The 16,139-nt window shown below is 60.3% G+C and overlaps 2 protein-coding genes across 2 annotated transcripts; one reads left to right on the forward strand and one right to left on the reverse strand.

The window, feature by feature from the left end:
* Positions 1–234: 234 nt before the first annotated feature.
* Positions 235–10,085, forward strand: LOC110571946 (7,8-dihydro-8-oxoguanine triphosphatase). The gene is made up of 4 exons (XM_044912051.1): positions 235–344; positions 1,915–2,082; positions 9,435–9,580; positions 9,823–10,085. Exons 2-4 carry the CDS (start codon positions 1,931–1,933, stop codon positions 10,050–10,052), a joined length of 528 nt encoding a protein of 175 aa, XP_044767986.1. The 5' UTR covers positions 235–344; positions 1,915–1,930; the 3' UTR covers positions 10,053–10,085.
* A 2,861-nt stretch (positions 10,086–12,946) lies between these two features.
* LOC123323618 (sorting nexin-8-like) lies at positions 12,947–15,420 on the reverse strand. The gene is made up of 4 exons (XM_044912050.1): positions 15,364–15,420; positions 14,888–15,037; positions 14,384–14,533; positions 12,947–13,110 (listed from the first exon to the last, which is right to left on the reverse strand). The coding sequence occupies exons 1-4, from the start codon at positions 15,418–15,420 to the stop codon at positions 13,000–13,002; spliced, it is 468 nt and encodes a 155-aa protein (XP_044767985.1). The 3' UTR covers positions 12,947–12,999.
* Between the last annotated feature and the right edge of the window lie 719 nt (positions 15,421–16,139).

Genomic DNA, 16,139 nt, shown 5'->3' on the forward strand with positions numbered 1-16,139 from the left:
TGGAAGTCCTCTCCTAGGCACTTCGCCCGGGACGCCCGCGTCCGCGCCCCTTTTTCCGCCGAGGGAACCTGGGACGCACCCCTAGCCCCTCCTCCTCCCGCACGCTTGCAGCAGGCGCTCCGTAAAGGCCGACTGCGCGCACCACCGCGACCACCTCCCTGCTCACAACCCCACTCACCGAGCCATGGGTGCAGATCCGCTCCGGCCGCCCGCGCCGGAAGTGCCGGCCTCGCTTCCGGCCTGAGACCACGCCCCCGGAAGCGGTGCCCGGGTTCAGAAAGCGCGCGCGGAACGCGGGCTTGGGGACCCGGCACAGGGGAGCCGGGGAGCGGAGCCCGGGTCAGGTGAGCAGGGAAGAGGGGAAGGGGCGGGGCCCGGGGATGGGGGACCGGGGAGGGAGGAGGGGGGCTCGGCGGACCTGGGGGGGGGGAGGGGGGGAGGAGGGAGGGGGGCCGGGGGGGGGGGGCGAGGCACCGGGTAGAGGAGTGCAGGGCTCGGGGGCCTCTGAGGAGGGGAAGCGGAGGGGAGAGGGGCAGGCGGGTGCCAGGTGAGCAGAGGCCGGAGGAGATGGATCCCGGACTGCCGGGGTCTCACGGCCTGGGGACCTGAGGTCCCGAGCCCCCCCGCGCTGTGTAAGACCGGCCTGGTGCTCTGCAAAGGGCGGATATTGTCTCTTAAAGCCCTGATAAGGGGCCTCAGTCTGCAGGTGACTGGACTGGGCCCCACGGCTAACAGGGCTGCCCAGTGGGAGGAAGCCCCCCAGCCCTGACACGAGGTGGGCTCTCTGAGGACCCAGGCCGCTTGCTCCAGCGTCTGTGCCCCCGCTGAACCTCAACAGCCACTAGACCCAGGTTGGGGCACTGAGTCTGCCCTTTGACCTTGGGTCCAACTCCGCCTCTCAGTGTCCGCTTCTTCCTCTGAAAACGGGGAACGAGAGTCTTAGCTCTCGGAGTTGTTGGGTCTGTTAAACAGAATACTTTTTGAGAAGCATACAGTGAGTGCTTCCTAATTGATAGCCGACACCCCCGGTATCCTCCCCGTCACCAGCACAGTTCACTGGGAAGCCAGGGCTCTGGGCGTGACCCCGTAGCCTCAGGACCAAGTACACAGGCATCCAGCCTCAGGCACGGAGACCCACCCCCAACACCAGGGCCCACCCGAAGGTGCCTTATCTCAGGCACCGGAACTTCCCAGAAGGATCCCTGTGCCTGCTTCTCATCCAGCGTGGTCCCCAGCGTGGGAGACTTGTGTTCAGTGGGCCCCAGGCCGTGCTAGGGCTGGGTGGACAGGGGCCCTGCTCCTGGCCCTCCCCCATGTCTCCAGCAAGCACCCAGACTTCAGCCTGGGAGTCTTCCTCTGGCTGGTGCTCGCCCATTCGAGCAGGAGGGGGGCCCTTGTGGCCCCCAGGGCAGCAACAGCTGTGAGCAGATGAGCTGTCGCAGGAGGGAGGACCAGCCAGCCCTGCTGAGCGGGCTCTCCGCTGTCAGGAGCTACGCACTGCTTGGGACTCCGTAGTCTGCCACTGCTGAAGAAGGCCAGAAGAAGACCCCACTGGTGAAGAGGCACGGCCTAAAGCCTGACCCGACGACCAGGGGCTAACCCGCCTGGTTCTGCTGTGCCCACGGCTGGACTGCCCTCTTGCCTCTGTGCTGAGGCGGGGCAAGCACTGACATGGCCATGCCCCTGCCAACAGCCTGGGCACTGCTGCCACTGGATTCGCAGAGCCAAGCCCCTCTCTAGCCCAGAAGCTCCCTTGTCCCTGAGGCCAGCCACGTGTGGCAGGGCTGGGAGATGACATACCAGCCTTCCCCTCCCTGCCTTCCACGGCATGTTCCCATCCCACCTGGCCCCTGGCCTCCACCGCCCCCCGTCTGCACCCAGGTTGGGCTGAGCCCGCCCTCTTGCCTTCCTCAGGGGTCCCCGGAGGACCATGGGCGCCTCCAGGCTCTACACCCTGGTGCTAGTGCTGCAGCCTCAGCGGGTGCTCCTGGGCATGAAGAAGCGAGGCTTTGGGGCCGGCCGCTGGAATGGCTTCGGGGGCAAAGTTCAAGACGGAGAGACCATCGAGGACGGGGCCAAGAGGTGAGGTTGGGGTGGGCCTGCCCACACATCCAGCTCCCGAGGGGATAGACTGGAGCTCCTTATGGAGCCCTTGGGCCTCAGTTCCTTCATCTGCAGAATGGGAATAACAGTAACCGCTCCTGCCTCTGGCGAAGGGCGTGGCAGGGCGGTGAGTGGGGTCCGCGCCAGCTGTCGCTGGGGACTCAGGAGCGGCTCAAGGCTGTGCTTGCGCCTTCTTCTAGCCAAGGGGTGGTCCGTCACTGGACGTCTCCGTCTGTTCGGGGGAGCCGACGACGAGCGTTTCTGTCTCAGCCTTTTGGAGCACACACACGCTCCGTTAATCCTCAACACTTCCCCAGGGCAGGAAGCGAAGCCCAGAGAGGTCGAGCGGCTTGTCTGCGATCACACAGCTCCGATTTCAAGCCCTTTGCCCTTCTTTCTCCTCATAGGCATGTGCGGGTACAACGAGACTGTGTGTAAACGCACAAAGCACTACACAAACCTTCACCACTGTTGATGTTGTTCTGAAGAACGTTGGCAACCTTGATTAAGTCCGCTTTCCCTGGGGCAGAGAACAGAGCCCCACACGCATAGCAGTGAGGCTTCTGGAAGGGAAGAAGGCTGCAGGCACTACAGGCCGGTGGTTCTCGAGTTCAGGGTTTTTTAAACACGACCACCACGTAGGAAATGTCTAGTCTCTGAGGCCGCGGTGCTGTCACGGATGGCAGGCCACAAGCACATTTCCCACCCCGTTGTCCTTTAATCGTGGGTCACTAAGCTGGCTTCATGGCGCACGGCTGGGCCGCAGCCCTGTCTGAAAAGCCGTGCCCTCTGTGGCGTGCCCCTCCCCTTCATGGGCCCGGGACCAGGGCTGCGGCGACGCCGCCATGTGGGGTCATTGGTTTTGGCAAGTGCAAGGCCGTGTGACCGGTCCTGCTTGGGGAGGGTACAGCTGGGGCAGAGCTCAGTCTGCCGAGACTCTGGCATCTGGCCCTGTGAGCCGCCCCGGGGGTGGGCGTGGAATATGGACAAGCAGTGGGTGCCGGTGGTCTGCTCTGCCAACCACCCGAATGTCTTTGTCCTCCTGAGCCCGTTCACTGGGTCCTGATCCCTGGGGTCCTGCTCAGTGTCAGGACACGGGAACAGGTCCCGGCCCCAGCCCTGCAGAGCTCCCATCTAGTCTGGCTACCAGGTTCACAGGGACAGGTGCAGAGAGCGGGTCTAGGGGACAGCCAGTGCTCTGGGGCGTCCAGAATGAAGAGCCAGGGCAGATAATTGGGCAAAAGAAAAACTCCCAAAGGACGTGACATTTGGTCCAAGCAGGTGGGAGGTGGAACGCAGCATCCACAGAATCCCAGAGGCTGAGGGGCAGGGCCGTGCAGAGGTGTGTGGTGTGGGCCTTGTGGGGTACAGTCAGCTTCACCTCTGTCCTCTGCCGTCCTGGCGACAAGCAAACTGGCAGGCCTCTGATTTCCTAGGGCCCGTCCCCCCTGCCCTCTCTCTGTTCCGCATTTCCTGAAGGAGACACACACGTAAGACCCTCCGTACCGAGTGCGATGGTGGCCTTCCCGCAGAGCAGGCTTGGGATTGGGCAAGAAACGCGAGTCGTCGAGATGAGGAAGCACGTGCTCTCTGTCCCCAGGACAGAACTCAGATCCTTCTCGGTCGGCCTCCCACTGCTGCCACGGCCCCTGCCTGTCCCGGTTTGCAGCTGTGAGTGGCCCTGTCATCAATGGTCCCAGGTCCCTGGTGCCGTGTCTGCTCTCCTGGCGGCCATTCCCCGGGGCAGGGGTGTACAGAGCCCCGTGGTCGAGCTCACGTACGCACCCACAGGAGGCATGGGAGCTCCCTCCAAGCCTCAGCAACACGCACTTTCTGATCGCTGATTTCAGCCGCTCTGGAGGGACCGATGCCTCGGGAGGCTGTGTTTGCCCCAGGGGCCGTTGATCTGGCATGCCGGCCCCGTGTCTGCAGGCCACTCGGATGTCTGGGCTTTGTGAAGTGTCTGCCCAAGTCTTTCACCCATTTTTTAAAAATTGGGTTGCCTGTCTTACTCTTCGGGATCTGTACTTCTTTATACATTTTAACGTTCTTACCGATTTTCTGCTTCAAGTCTCCCGCTAGGACGTGGATTCATGTGTTTCTCCTTGCAGTTGTTAGTTTTTGCCTCCTGCAGTTTGACTCTATTTTGAGGCACATACGTGTTGAGGATCGTATCGTGGAGAAGTGGCCCCTTTACCAGCACAGCAATACCCTTCTTTACTCCTGATGCCTGAAGTTCAGGCAGATACTCCTGCTTTCCTTTGATTAGTGTTGGCATGTGTCTTTCTCCATTTACGTTCATCTGTATTTTTTAATCTTCATCGTTTTATACTTCATGCTTGTAATCTTTATACCCAGCGTGGTTCCGTGTAGACAGGTGGTCTAGTTTTTTGATCCCCTCCGACCATCTGTCTTCCGAAGGAGCGTGTGGACCACTGATGTTCCAGGTGGAGACTCCTGCAGTTGGGTTCATATCTATTCTATTTGTCACCCTTGTTCGGTGTTCCTCTTATTGTCATCCTCTCCTTTTCTCGGTTTTGTGGTTTTAACTGAGCACTTTCTATGAGTCCCTTTCTCTCCTTTTTTAGCATGCCAGCTATCCTTATCTTTTTAACTGCTGGACTACTTGCCCCAGAATTTGCAATACACATTTGCAGCTAATCCAGGCGCGCTTTCAAACAACACTGCCCCGTCCCGTGAGCGGCTTGCCTGCCTCGCAACAGCAGACATCCCAATTCCAGCCCCCAGCCCCGTATCCTTGCTGCTGTTCAGGTTATGTAGGAGTGTGCACACACAGGGTATAAGTAAGCGGATACATCATCGCTGTTACTTTGAACAAACTGTTACCTGTTACATCAGTTAAGAATTAAAACTGTTTCATTTTGGGGCGCTTGGGTGGCTCAGTCGGTTAAGTGACTGCCTTGGTCAGCCTTCAGCTCAGGTCATGATCTCCAGGTCTCAGGATCGAGCCCCGCATCAGGCTCTGCGCTCAGCATGGAGTGGAGCCTGCTTCTCCCTCTGCCTCTGCCCCTTCCCCCGCTTGTGCTCGCTCTCTTTCTCTCTCTCAAATGAGTAAATAAAATCTTTTAATAAAATAAAATAAAACCGTTTCATCTTGCCTTCACTTACTCCTTCCATGGTCCTGCGTTCTTTGTGCAGATGCCAGGTCAGATCTATCACTTTCCTTTTCTCTAAAGAACTTGTTTTCACGTTTGTTATGAGGCAGGTGTGCTGGTAATAGAGTCCCTCAATTTGTCTTTGAGAAAGCCTTTATTTCTCCTTCCCTTTTGAAGGGGAGGGGAGTACAGAATTCTAGGTGAGTATGTTCTGTTTTGTTTTTCCCTGAACCCCAGCTGTCTCGCCTCCCTCTTCCTGCCCACCCAGTGTCTGAGGAGTCCGATGTCACTCCTACCCTGTTTCTCTGTGGGGCAGGTGCTTTCTTCCTTGGGCTCCTTTCAGGATCTTTTTTTTTTAAGATTTTATTTATTTTATTGGAGAGAGAGCGTGTGAGTAGGGCCAGAGGGAGAGAGTGAATCTCAAGCAGACTCCCCGCTGAGCAAGGAGCCCAACACGGGGCTCGATCTGCGACCCTGAGATCATGACCTGAGCCAAAATCAAGAGTCGGACACTCGACCCACTGAGACACCCAGGGGCCCCTGGATCTTTTATCTTTGATTTATTACACTTGGAAGGTAACGCATCTGGCATCTGTCGTGCTTGGTGTCTGCTGAGCTTCTGGGACCTGTGGTTTGGCGTCCTTGACACTAATTCGGGAACATTCTCAGTCATGTCTTCTCTCTCTCTCTTCTGCCGGCATTCCTGTTGCTCACACGTTTGCTGGCCGTCCCACACCCTTGATATTTTGTTCAGTTTTTTCCGATCTTTGTTCTCTTTGCTGTTCTGTGTTGGGCTGTTCTGTCGAGATGCCCTCCAGCTCAGTCTTCCCTCGGCCACGTCCAGTCTCCTGCAAGTATCCTCTCCGTGGCCTGCCTCTTCTTTCTTAGTGATACTTCGATGAGCAGAAGTTTCATCTTAATGGGATTCCACATACGGCTTTTTCTTTACATGCAGCGTTTCTACACCCTTTTAAAGAAATCTTTGCCTACCCAAGCTTAAGGAGACATTGCCCTAAGTTTTCTTCTGAAATGTTCAGGAGTGTTAGAGTGCCACTCCATCTGGAATGGAGTCTGGGGTAAGATGTAAGGCAGAGGGTCAAGATTCATCCGTCCAGATGTCTGGCTGACACAGCATCATATTGAAGAGACCGCGTCTTCCACTGTCCTGCAGCCCCGTCTGGCATGATCACAGGGCAGATGTGACACAGAGCCTGACGTCTGTTTCCTGTCCCACGTCCCCAGTGGCGTCCCGCGACCAGGTGGGTAACTGAAGAAGCTCGGCACAGCCGGCCAGATGCTGTGCTGGGCCCTGGGGTCTGCCCTCCAGACGCTCGCTTGACCGCAGAGGCTGCCGGTGGGGTCGTCCCATGGCCCACGACTCATCCCGCTGTCCTGACCTCACCGCAGAGCACGGAGCCCTCGTGAAATCAGCGACCTTTTATTGTTGTCGGACTCATGGCCGTATTCTAAAGGTGTTCATTATCCTCAGAGGCTCATGATCTTTCACACTCCGGAGGCCTCATCCAGCGAGAGAGGCCGTGGAGGGCGCTTCCTCCCAGCTGCCCCCTTGGGCGTCCACACGGGCATGTCGTGCCCCTGCAGGCAGCTGCTCCCCCTGGAGGACATCCTGCTGTGGCCACGGGGCAGTAACGATTTCCACGCTCAGAAGCAGAGGGCCAGGCCATCGTGCTGCAGACATTCTTCATGAAGGGCGGGACAGGCCTTACCTTGAGGTTGAGGGCAGAAGTTCAGCCCCAGAGCCCCACACCATCAGATGGGCTCCTAGTCTTGGGGTCAGCTCCGAGGAGCACTCTCCGGGACCCCCATCTCCTCTCCCCAGGGCCACTGGGGTACCAGCCCGGTGTCTAGGATGGAGCCAGAAGTCAGGACAACCTCCGACAAAGGAGTATTGTGCCCCTGCCCCTGTGGGGTGAGAGGGAGAGGCCAGATGGCACATTCTAATCCACTTTAGTAACAGGCTGAGATGTGTCTCAGGCCCCACAGGCCAGAAGGATGACTGACTCCGGAGCAGTCCTGGGCTTCTTGCAGGCAAGTGAGTCGGGGTGGCCTCTGCAGGGAGCCTGGCACACACTTTATCCACCGCACTCCCACTGTGCCCTTACAGATCCCAGAGCAGGCCGCCGGTCTAGAGCTGAGTTAACGTACCCTCTCCACCTGCAGGCTTGGGTGACCACGTACACGCGAGCGGTCGTCTCTGGGGGAACAGCATCTGAGCAGCAAGGATGCAGCGTTCTTGGGGGGGGGGGGGGGGGGGGGGATAAAGGCGCCTGGGGGGGGGGGGGGCGGAGGGGGCGGGTTTGGGGGAGGGTAGGTTACAGGCACTTGGGGAGCTGGGGCTCGTCAGAGTCAGGTTTGGGCTGTAGGCAGGTGGACGGTCCCATCTCTCTGGCCAGCATGCCTGATGCCTCCAGCAAGGCCAGAGAGTGCCGTGTTCAGAGAACCTCAGGAGCTGAGTGGCTGAACAGAGCCCCAGGACTGCAGGGGCCCCCCCACCCACCCACCCAGACACTCGGCTGCTGTCATTTTGTTTAATTCATGATTCATCCCGTTCTCTGCCATCTGGGGAGCTGAGCATCACACACACAATCCGACACTTTAGCAAAACTGAAACTGTCATCCCCGCTAATTATCCCAGCCTGGGAAGTGAGATTATTGATATTTCGTGCACTGCTGTGTATTTGGGGAAGATTAACCGAAACTAGTCAAAACATGAAATCACTAGGTGAAGTTTTTCAAAGCGAGCCCCACCAGCCTGCTGCCAGAGTGCTGGGGGAGGCCCCACGGGGTGCCAGGACATTTAACTGGGGGGCCATCTGCACCCCCAAGTGAACACACACATCCATGTTTTTAGGTCAAGTCTAATTTTAATGAACCACGTCAGTGAATAAATTCCGGCTTTCAGAACCACTCGGGCCTGGTCTGCCACGGCAGCCAACTCACGTGACTCCGCTGCGGGCCTTCCTGGCAGCTCTGGTGGGTTCCGAGTGGAGGAAGGCATCTGCTGGGATCAGACTGCTAAGACCCAACGTGTGTGTGTGTGTTTAATGAGCAAAGTGGTTTCCCTGGCTTCTCATTCCAGGCACAGGAAGCAATTATGCATTGTGTTCCTAACAGAACTTGGAGATCAAAGCTAAAAAAAAAAAAGCCATTCTTTACATACAACTATAAATGGTCAGGCGTAATTAGAGCACTTAGAGAAACAAAAATACACATAGGGCAGCGAGACTCAGGAAGGAACAGACGGAGCTCCGCGGCTGCCAGGGCCCGGGGAGCCCCCCGAGTTCCGAGCACAGAGCCTCCAGAGAGCATTGGCCGCATGAAGGACGAGGGAAGGAGCCGGCTGGCCGGGCAGACGAGAGCGGTCCAGGGGTGCGCGCGAAGCTGCTCCTCACGGGCGCCTCGCCACTGCAAGCTGGCCGCTGTTACCATCGGTGACCCACGCCAGTTGGGAAACTGGCCGAGCTCCGTGAGGGGTGGGGGGTTATTCTGCTCCAGAGTGAGACGCGCGGGCTTGTGAAAGGATGCACGGAGGAGGCGGCCCAAAGATCACACAGAAATGGTTACGAGGGCTCCTTCCGGGGAGGCGTCCAGGGGTGCTGGCCACATTATCTACCGCAGACATGTGATTTGGGGGCTACTTCAAAACTGACGCCAGCATCAGAGCGTTTCGGGGGGGCGGCCTGGTTCTGCTCTCGCGCATCATACTTGTGCTCGGGTGGGAAAGGGGTCCCTGGGAGGAGGCCTGAAGCCCCTGTCCCGTGATCAGCCACAGGGGAGCTGGCTGGAGGGTTGGGGCATCTCCTTGGGAGGCCATGGTTCTCAGCACAGGTGTGAGGAGAGGGGATTTGGGACCCAGGTCCCCGGAGCCTGCAGCCTGGAGAGTAGCATCCGTGTGGCTGTTGCCGTCCTGTGGGAAGAGCAGGAACTGGACAGGGTGGGAGGTCCCCAGCTCCGCCGCCCACCCCTGTGACCCCCCGCCCCCAGCCGCTGAACTCGGCCAGGCCTGGGCTGCCCCGTGGCTCACGGGCTGTTGAGCTGGGTCGGCCTGTGCGCCCTGAACCAGAACCTCTGAACAGAATCAGTATTTGAAAGGTCCCCAGGTGACTGCAAAGTCCCGCCGGGTCGCCAGGTGGGGAAGCGCTCCTGTGTTCCCCAGCACCTTGCTGTAGGGTCACCTGCCCCGCCCACCCACAGGGAGCTGCAGGAGGAGAGCGGTCTGACTGTGGACGCACTTCACAAGGTGGGCCACATCGTGTTTGAGTTCGTGGGCGAGCCTGAGCTGATGGACGTGCACATCTTCTGCACAGACAGTGTCCAGGGGACGCCCGTGGAGAGCGATGGTGAGTCTTGGAGTCCGTCCCTCCCCACCCCAGCGGGCGAGGGGAAACCAGGTCCGGGTCCCCGGAGGCAGGCGCCACGCCGGCACCTAGCTCTGAGCCTCGTTCCTCTTCTGCAAAGTGACACAGCCAGGAGGACTGAGCCCGAGTACGCCCGGTTCCTCACACAGACCTGCCTGGTCATTGCTCACTGACGGGCAGTTTAAGCCTGGGTGGAACGTCCGTGCTCTTTCCACCTGCTCCAGAAATGCGCCCTCGGTGGTTCCAGCTGGACCAGATCCCCTTCTCGGACATGTGGCCCGATGACAGCTACTGGTTTCCCCTCCTGCTCCAGAAGAAGAAATTCCACGGGTACTTCAAGTTCCAGGACCCCAACACCATCCTGGACTACACGCTACGCGAGGTGGATGAGGTGGACGAGGCAGAAGTGCGCTGGCTCCTACGGGCCATGGGACCCACTTCATCCGTTCACTGAGCCCCGAGGCAGAGCTGGGGTCTTGGGGGTGGGGTGGGGGGGGGTGGGGTGGGCGGAGGTGAAAATAAAGACCTTTTACCTTTTCCACATTCCTCGCAGGGCCCTGGTTGGGCCGTGACCGCTCCCTGGGACAGAGCAGCGCCAAGGGGACAGCTGGAGGGCCGGGTGCTGCCCTGTGCGGTGCCATGGGCTCTTGTTGGGACCAGCGTGGGCGAGCAGCCGTACCCTCCTTGTTCCCCACCCCTCCATCAAGGGGAAACTGAGGAACAGTCATGGCCCAGGGCTAAAACCCTGGTCTAAGGCACCGGAGGCTGTTCCCTACGGGACCCCAAGGGACAGGGTGTTCTCGTCCACATCTCTGACCACCAGGAAGGGGGGAGGCAGACAACACACAACTTACCCAACTTTCATAAACAGATTTAATGGTTGTTCGTGTTTATTGATAACTTTGGAATGTATGCCATCTGTGAACAATTCCAGTTTACTGGCGTAGTAGTAACTGTAGGGACAGCCTTTTTTATAAAGTGCTCCGTACATCAAACTGTCACCAAGGGAGGAGGGGCCTCGAGGGCAGACAGAACCAGCCAGGGTCCCGTGCGCACATCAGAACTGCGTCTTCTGCTCCGGCTCTGCATATGCCGGCAACAGCGAGCAAACGAGCAGGGTCCAGGGTGGATGGTCCTAGGTGGGGTTCCACTCCAGCCTTGCCCGAGTCCGGGAGCAGGGCTCTGTCCCCGTGGCATTTGGACCATGCAGGCCGTGGAAGACAAGGAAGGCCCTGCAGCTCAGGCACAGGGAGGCTCTGTGCAGAAAAAAGGGGCCTCTGCTGTCCCCAGCTGAGGGCACAGGGAGGACATGACCCCCCCCCACCCCCAGCAAGTCTCTGCATCTGCTGACCTCCCTGCAGGGCCTGGGGGGAGGGAGGGGATGGACCAGAAACGCCCCTCCAGGCAAGAGCCCGTCCTCATTTCCGCCTCAGGAACAGGCCAAGGGAACACGGAGTCACCAGCAAATCCTCTCCAAAAAGCACAGGGCAAGTCTCTGGTGCTGGAAGTCTCCTTGGTGACCTGGGTGAGGAGGCCCTCCCCGCGCCGGCCCTCCCACCTTCGAGCAGCTGCCCAGTGCATGCGCCCCCAGCCCCAGTGCATGCAAGGCGGGGCCTGCTCTCCACTGTCCTGGGGTCACCTGTCCCTCACCAGCCACGTGCAGGCCACGGGTGGGTGAGCAGCATCGGACAGGGATGAACAGGAGGCTCAGAGGTCACGCTTTGTGGCTCAAGTGCAAACAGGGCCGCGGGAGCAGCCCCGCGGGGTGGCGCAGACCCGCTCCCAGCGCCCGAGAACCCGTTTCTATGGCAGGGGGTGAGAACACAAGCACCACCCAGGAACAGGCCACTGACCAAAACGACCCCCAACGTGCTGGGCTCTGCAGATGCGCTGCCCCTTCTCGTCAGCCCAGGAAGGCACGAGCCTCGGTCGGGGCCTCACGCGGGCTGGGGCGCCGCAGGTCTCCCCTCACACACACACCCCCATGGCTGTTCCGCCGGCACAGGCAGAACCCACACGTGGGGTGGGTCCGAGTCCCGGCCTGACCCGGTCGTCTGGCCGAACCAAAAGGACACTTGCCCCCAGACTGCGGTGTGCATGGTCTCCTCGGGGAAGCACACCTGTCTGTGGGGAGAGAAGTTACCCTCGGTCCCCATGCTGTGTGCGGACACACAGGTGGACATCAGACACGGGTGCACCCCCAGGAGTCTGCGCTCCCCCCCGGAAGGCATGAATCTCAGGAATCCTGTAGTGCGGTCAGAACCTCCTCCAGCACCGCTCGGGGCCAGGGAGCAGTGAGCTCAAAGGGCTGCAGGCCTAGGAGAAAGCACCCTGCCTGTGTTTACACAGAAGGGATTCAGAGCAGGAAGCACCTGGGCCCTAAGCACACAGGAGCCCCAGAGCTCCGGGCACAGAGCCCTCTGGGCCTGCGGGTGCCAGAGGGAGGCTAGAAGGAGGGGTCTGAGTGCCTGAAGTAAGTGAGGCCAGTTTACAGCGGCTCAGCCACGGCAACACGGACCCTTCCTGCAGAGTCCAGCTGGGACACCGCCCCCCACCCAGCCTCCTCTGCCCTTCCAGCCTCCAGGTACAGTCTGCAGAGAAACGGGCGTCCGGGCAGCTGAGAGGACGGAACCGTAGCTGCACTTGGACAAACAGCACCACTTCACCTTGTCTCCGCCATCGCAGACCACCAGGCGCACACGGGTCAGAGAGTGAGCGTGCACACAAGGAGGGACACAGGACACTTGACCCTAGAGACCAGGCCAGGGCCCCCATGGCACTCCCTGGGGCTTGTCCCCTGGAAATCAACACCGTCTGTGCACCCAGTGCCGAGTCCCCGCCCCACGCACACTCACACTGCTGCCCTACACAGGCCCAGGACAGCCGGCTGGCCTCCAGGGATGTGCCAGGTACAGCCACCTCTCATCCGACACAGGGACAGTCCTGCCCTCTGTGGGCTCAGCTCATCCAGACACTCCTGACTGCTCTAAGCCCCTGGGGGGCCCCCTGCACATGCCGCCCCCCCCCCCCCGGCACCTGCTATGTGGAAACCATCCTGCCACCGTGACCTCTGGGAATCAGAGAAAACCATTCCAGGGGCCCTCAACTTCTCCCCACCAGACTCCCAGGCACAGTGCGGGGGGCAGGGGGGCAGGGGCAGCTGAGCAGATCCCCGTGGCCTCTGGCTTCCATGGACGCTCAGATCATGTCCTCGGCCCTGCTCCCCAGGAGGGCAGCACCCACACCCTGGCCCCCCCCACCCAGCCCAGGCATCAGCCCAACACCGGGGACCCTGTGGTGGGGGGAAGGCAGCCGCTGTCTGAAGGGAATTAAACAGGGACACACCGTTTGGAAAGAGATTTTAGTGAGGCCGCCGGGGCTCCCGCCCCAGGCCACTGGCACTACTGAGGAGACATGCCGTCCTGCGGGGATCTCGGCGGGGGCAGGGAACTGTTGGGTCCCGCGAAGAGGCAGCTGAGCTTGGGCTTCAGGTCGTTCCACACCTTGCTCATCTGGAGAAGAGGGAGCACAACAGGGTGAGAAACCCCCGAGGAGCCCCGTGCCACCAGACCGGACCAGGGGGCAGCTGGCCCTTCCCCTCGCCGCATCTCAGCCCCTTCCCCCACAGAGAACGCCGAAAGAGGAGGAACGGTGTGCGCCGCACGTGCGCCCGGTGGCCGGCAGGTGGGCTCCGCCAGGACCGGCCTCCCGGTGTGGCGGGTCATACAAGACAAGCCGCGCCAGAGAGAAAGTGGGGGTAAGACGTGCGGGAGAGGAGGGTAGCTCGGAGATCAGCCTCCCCAGACCCGAGCCCACCCGCACGGGGCCCTGCGCGGGCCTCCACCGGAGCGGGAGAGGCCCGTTCCTCTCTGGCTGACCCGTCGGGACACTCCCCAGGGATGGGGACGCTGAAGTCCCAGGCGCTTGTAGCCCATCACCCTCCAGGTCCCACGCCGATCATGGAGGCCGAGGAGGCGCGCAGCACACACCGTCTTTCAGAAACGGAAACTTGCCACAGGGATTAAACACGCCAAGGCTGGAGAGTTCTAACAGGCGCAGAGCCGGGACTGCAGCCCAGACTTTAGGGACTCTGGCCTGAGCACGCTACCGTACCAGAGAGCTGCAGGTGGCCACGGGCAGACGCGCCCCCCCCCCAGCAGGTGACTGTGCTGCTGGGGCTGCCACCAGGCCTTGACCCAACCCAGCACACACCATGTCAGCAGCGGCCAGCAAAGGCAGAACCACACGGGGACCATATACGAGTTTCTTCAAGCCTAGATACACGCCCCCTTCTAAGCTGTCTGGAGAGGGACACGCCTGTCCCCGTTTGCGGAGGCGCAAGGAGTCCAAGACAAGCTAGCACCACGCGGCTCTGGGTCCTCGGGGCCAGCAGGTGTCCACGGAGCTTGCCACATCTCCGGCCAAGCAGAGGGCTTGTTCCCAGCAGTGCGGGAGCCGCCGGCCGGAGGACACGGACCCGGGGTCTGCGCCAACCCCCACCTTCTCTCACTGACGCCCCACCCTCTCTTCTCTCCATTCCAGGGGATGCTGTGCTTTACCCGACTCCAGAATTCCTCCAGGAGAGGAGGAACACTTCCAGCATGGTCTCACGCTGCCCCCCACCCTCCAAGAATTGCGAGGACAGTTTTGCCACTGCTGTTCGGCCTGCATGTGCGACAGCAGACATGAACCTGGCCTGTTTACAGGCCCCGTGCTCCCGGCAATGCCGGAAGGCCGGCTGCAGGAGTGCCAGGCTCCCACACAGCAAGGGGCTGGCCGACCCACCTCCTTGTGGCCTTGGATCTGCGAGTTGACAAAGGCCCCGAGAATGTGGGAGGTGAGGGGCAGGTAGATGTGGACCAGCTGCATCTCCTGGTGCAGGCAGTACAAGGAGAAGAAGCTCCGAAGCTCCAAGGTCTGGATGGCGTTCTCCTGCTGCGGAGAGAGGAGCCACCCCTCGTACCTGGCCCAGCAGCCGCTGCGGAGCGCCACACCAATACACGGCATCTCCCCGAGCCCGGGGCCTCAAGGCCTTCCCTGCACCAGCGCTGAGGAAAATTCCAAGCCACTCACCCCAACCGGGCACCCCAAAGGCTCTGCTCTAGGCACTGCAGGGCCGCCTGCCCATCCCCCCGCCGACCACACCGGCCCCAGGCAGCGACCTTCCGGAAGCTCATGGGCCAGGCCCCGAAGTACAGGTCCGGGGCCCAGCCAGGCCAGGCCTGCTCACGGGCAGCCCAGCCGGGGGGCAGCCACGGGCCGCCCCGCCCCGCCCCCCGCCAGAAGCACCTCGACGATGCGGGACTCCAGCGGCTGCGCCGAGTCGGGCTCGCGGCTCTGCACGGCGGCACTCAGCATCTGCCTCTTCGTCACGCTGTACTTGTGCAGGGCACGCTGGTGCTTGTGCAACACGCCCTTTTCGTGCCGTTCGCACAGGTCCTGTGCGGGGAGGGCACCTGCGCTCAGCCACCAGCCAGCAGGGACCCGGAGCCACCCTCCCCTGGGGGAGGCCGCGTGGAAGGGGGCAGTGGGAAGAGACCGACAAACAGACACATGCTTCAAAGTCAGCGCTGTTCACACACGAGCCCCTCCTCTTCAGAAACCGTTCCCACGCACACCCACTCACTCCACGCTCAGGAAGGAGTCGTGGAACAGAGTGGTTCTGGTGACAGGCCCCGGGTGAAACCAGTAGGGGCTGCAGTGCACATCAGCACCGCCAACCAAAAACCCACATAAACTAGGTCCTGTCCACAGGGAAGACGCACAGGGAAGATGGAAGGTGGGTCTCCGACTTTTCCGATGCCCAGTTTCAGGAAGCCCATGTCCCTCCAGCAGCAGAAAGACCCACCTCCAAAAGGAAGATGCACCGGCATTTCCCTGGAGCCCTAAAATAGCCCCGCTCAGGAATCTTGTGGGAAATACTGGCCACAGAACCACAGTGCTGGGATCTCAAGGGGACCTGGCTACCATCCAACTTAACAAATCCCTTCTGGAACCTTCCTCAAAGTCCTGGGCCCCCTCTCCTTGAGCTCAGCACGAAGGATTCTCCGGCTTCACAGACCATCCAGCCCATCACCAACACCGCCACGGTTCAGAAGCCAGCCCTACACAGAGCTGGAGTCGGACTTCCCAGCATCTCTGCCCACAGAAGAGGCAAGCTCCCTCCGCGCCAAGCCAGCCCCCCAAACACGTGTAGGGAGCGAGCATATTCTCTCTCTCACACACACACACCCCTCTATGCACACATGTGCACATTGTCACACGTGTACACACACACACGTGTGGGAACGTACATCTATGCCCGCATACATATACAGGTGCTCTGCATACATGCACATACACTCACGTGCACGTGTGCAGTCACATACGTGTATATACACTCCTACATGTACACATACACGTACATACCCGTACTCACAATTTACACGTTCACACGTACTCCTACATATGCACACATATACCCGCATACATACACACACATGTACACACGTCTTAACGTGTACACACACATACACATACACGCGCTCGTGCGTACCCTCAA

Source organism: Neomonachus schauinslandi, unplaced genomic scaffold (assembly GCF_002201575.2).
Source record: "Neomonachus schauinslandi unplaced genomic scaffold, ASM220157v2 HiC_scaffold_27, whole genome shotgun sequence".
NCBI lineage: Eukaryota > Metazoa > Chordata > Mammalia > Carnivora > Phocidae > Neomonachus > Neomonachus schauinslandi.

Coding starts and splice junctions, on each gene's coding strand:
- LOC110571946 (XM_044912051.1), top strand. CDS start 1,931: ATGGGCGCCTCCAGGCTCTACACCCTGGTGCTAGTGCTGCAGCCTCAG. Junction 2,083..9,434: donor ATCGAGGACGGGGCCAAGAG/GTGAGGTTGGGG, acceptor GCCCACCCACAG/GGAGCTGCAGGAGGAGAGCG. Junction 9,581..9,822: donor GACGCCCGTGGAGAGCGATG/GTGAGTCTTGGA, acceptor CACCTGCTCCAG/AAATGCGCCCTCGGTGGTTC.
- LOC123323618 (XM_044912050.1), bottom strand. CDS start 15,420: ATGGGCTTCCTGAAACTGGGCATCGGAAAAGTCGGAGACCCACCTTCC. Junction 14,534..14,887: donor TGGAGTCCCGCATCGTCGAG/GTGCTTCTGGCG, acceptor CTCTCTCCGCAG/CAGGAGAACGCCATCCAGAC. Junction 13,111..14,383: donor AGATCCAAGGCCACAAGGAG/GTGGGTCGGCCA, acceptor CCTCTTCTCCAG/ATGAGCAAGGTGTGGAACGA.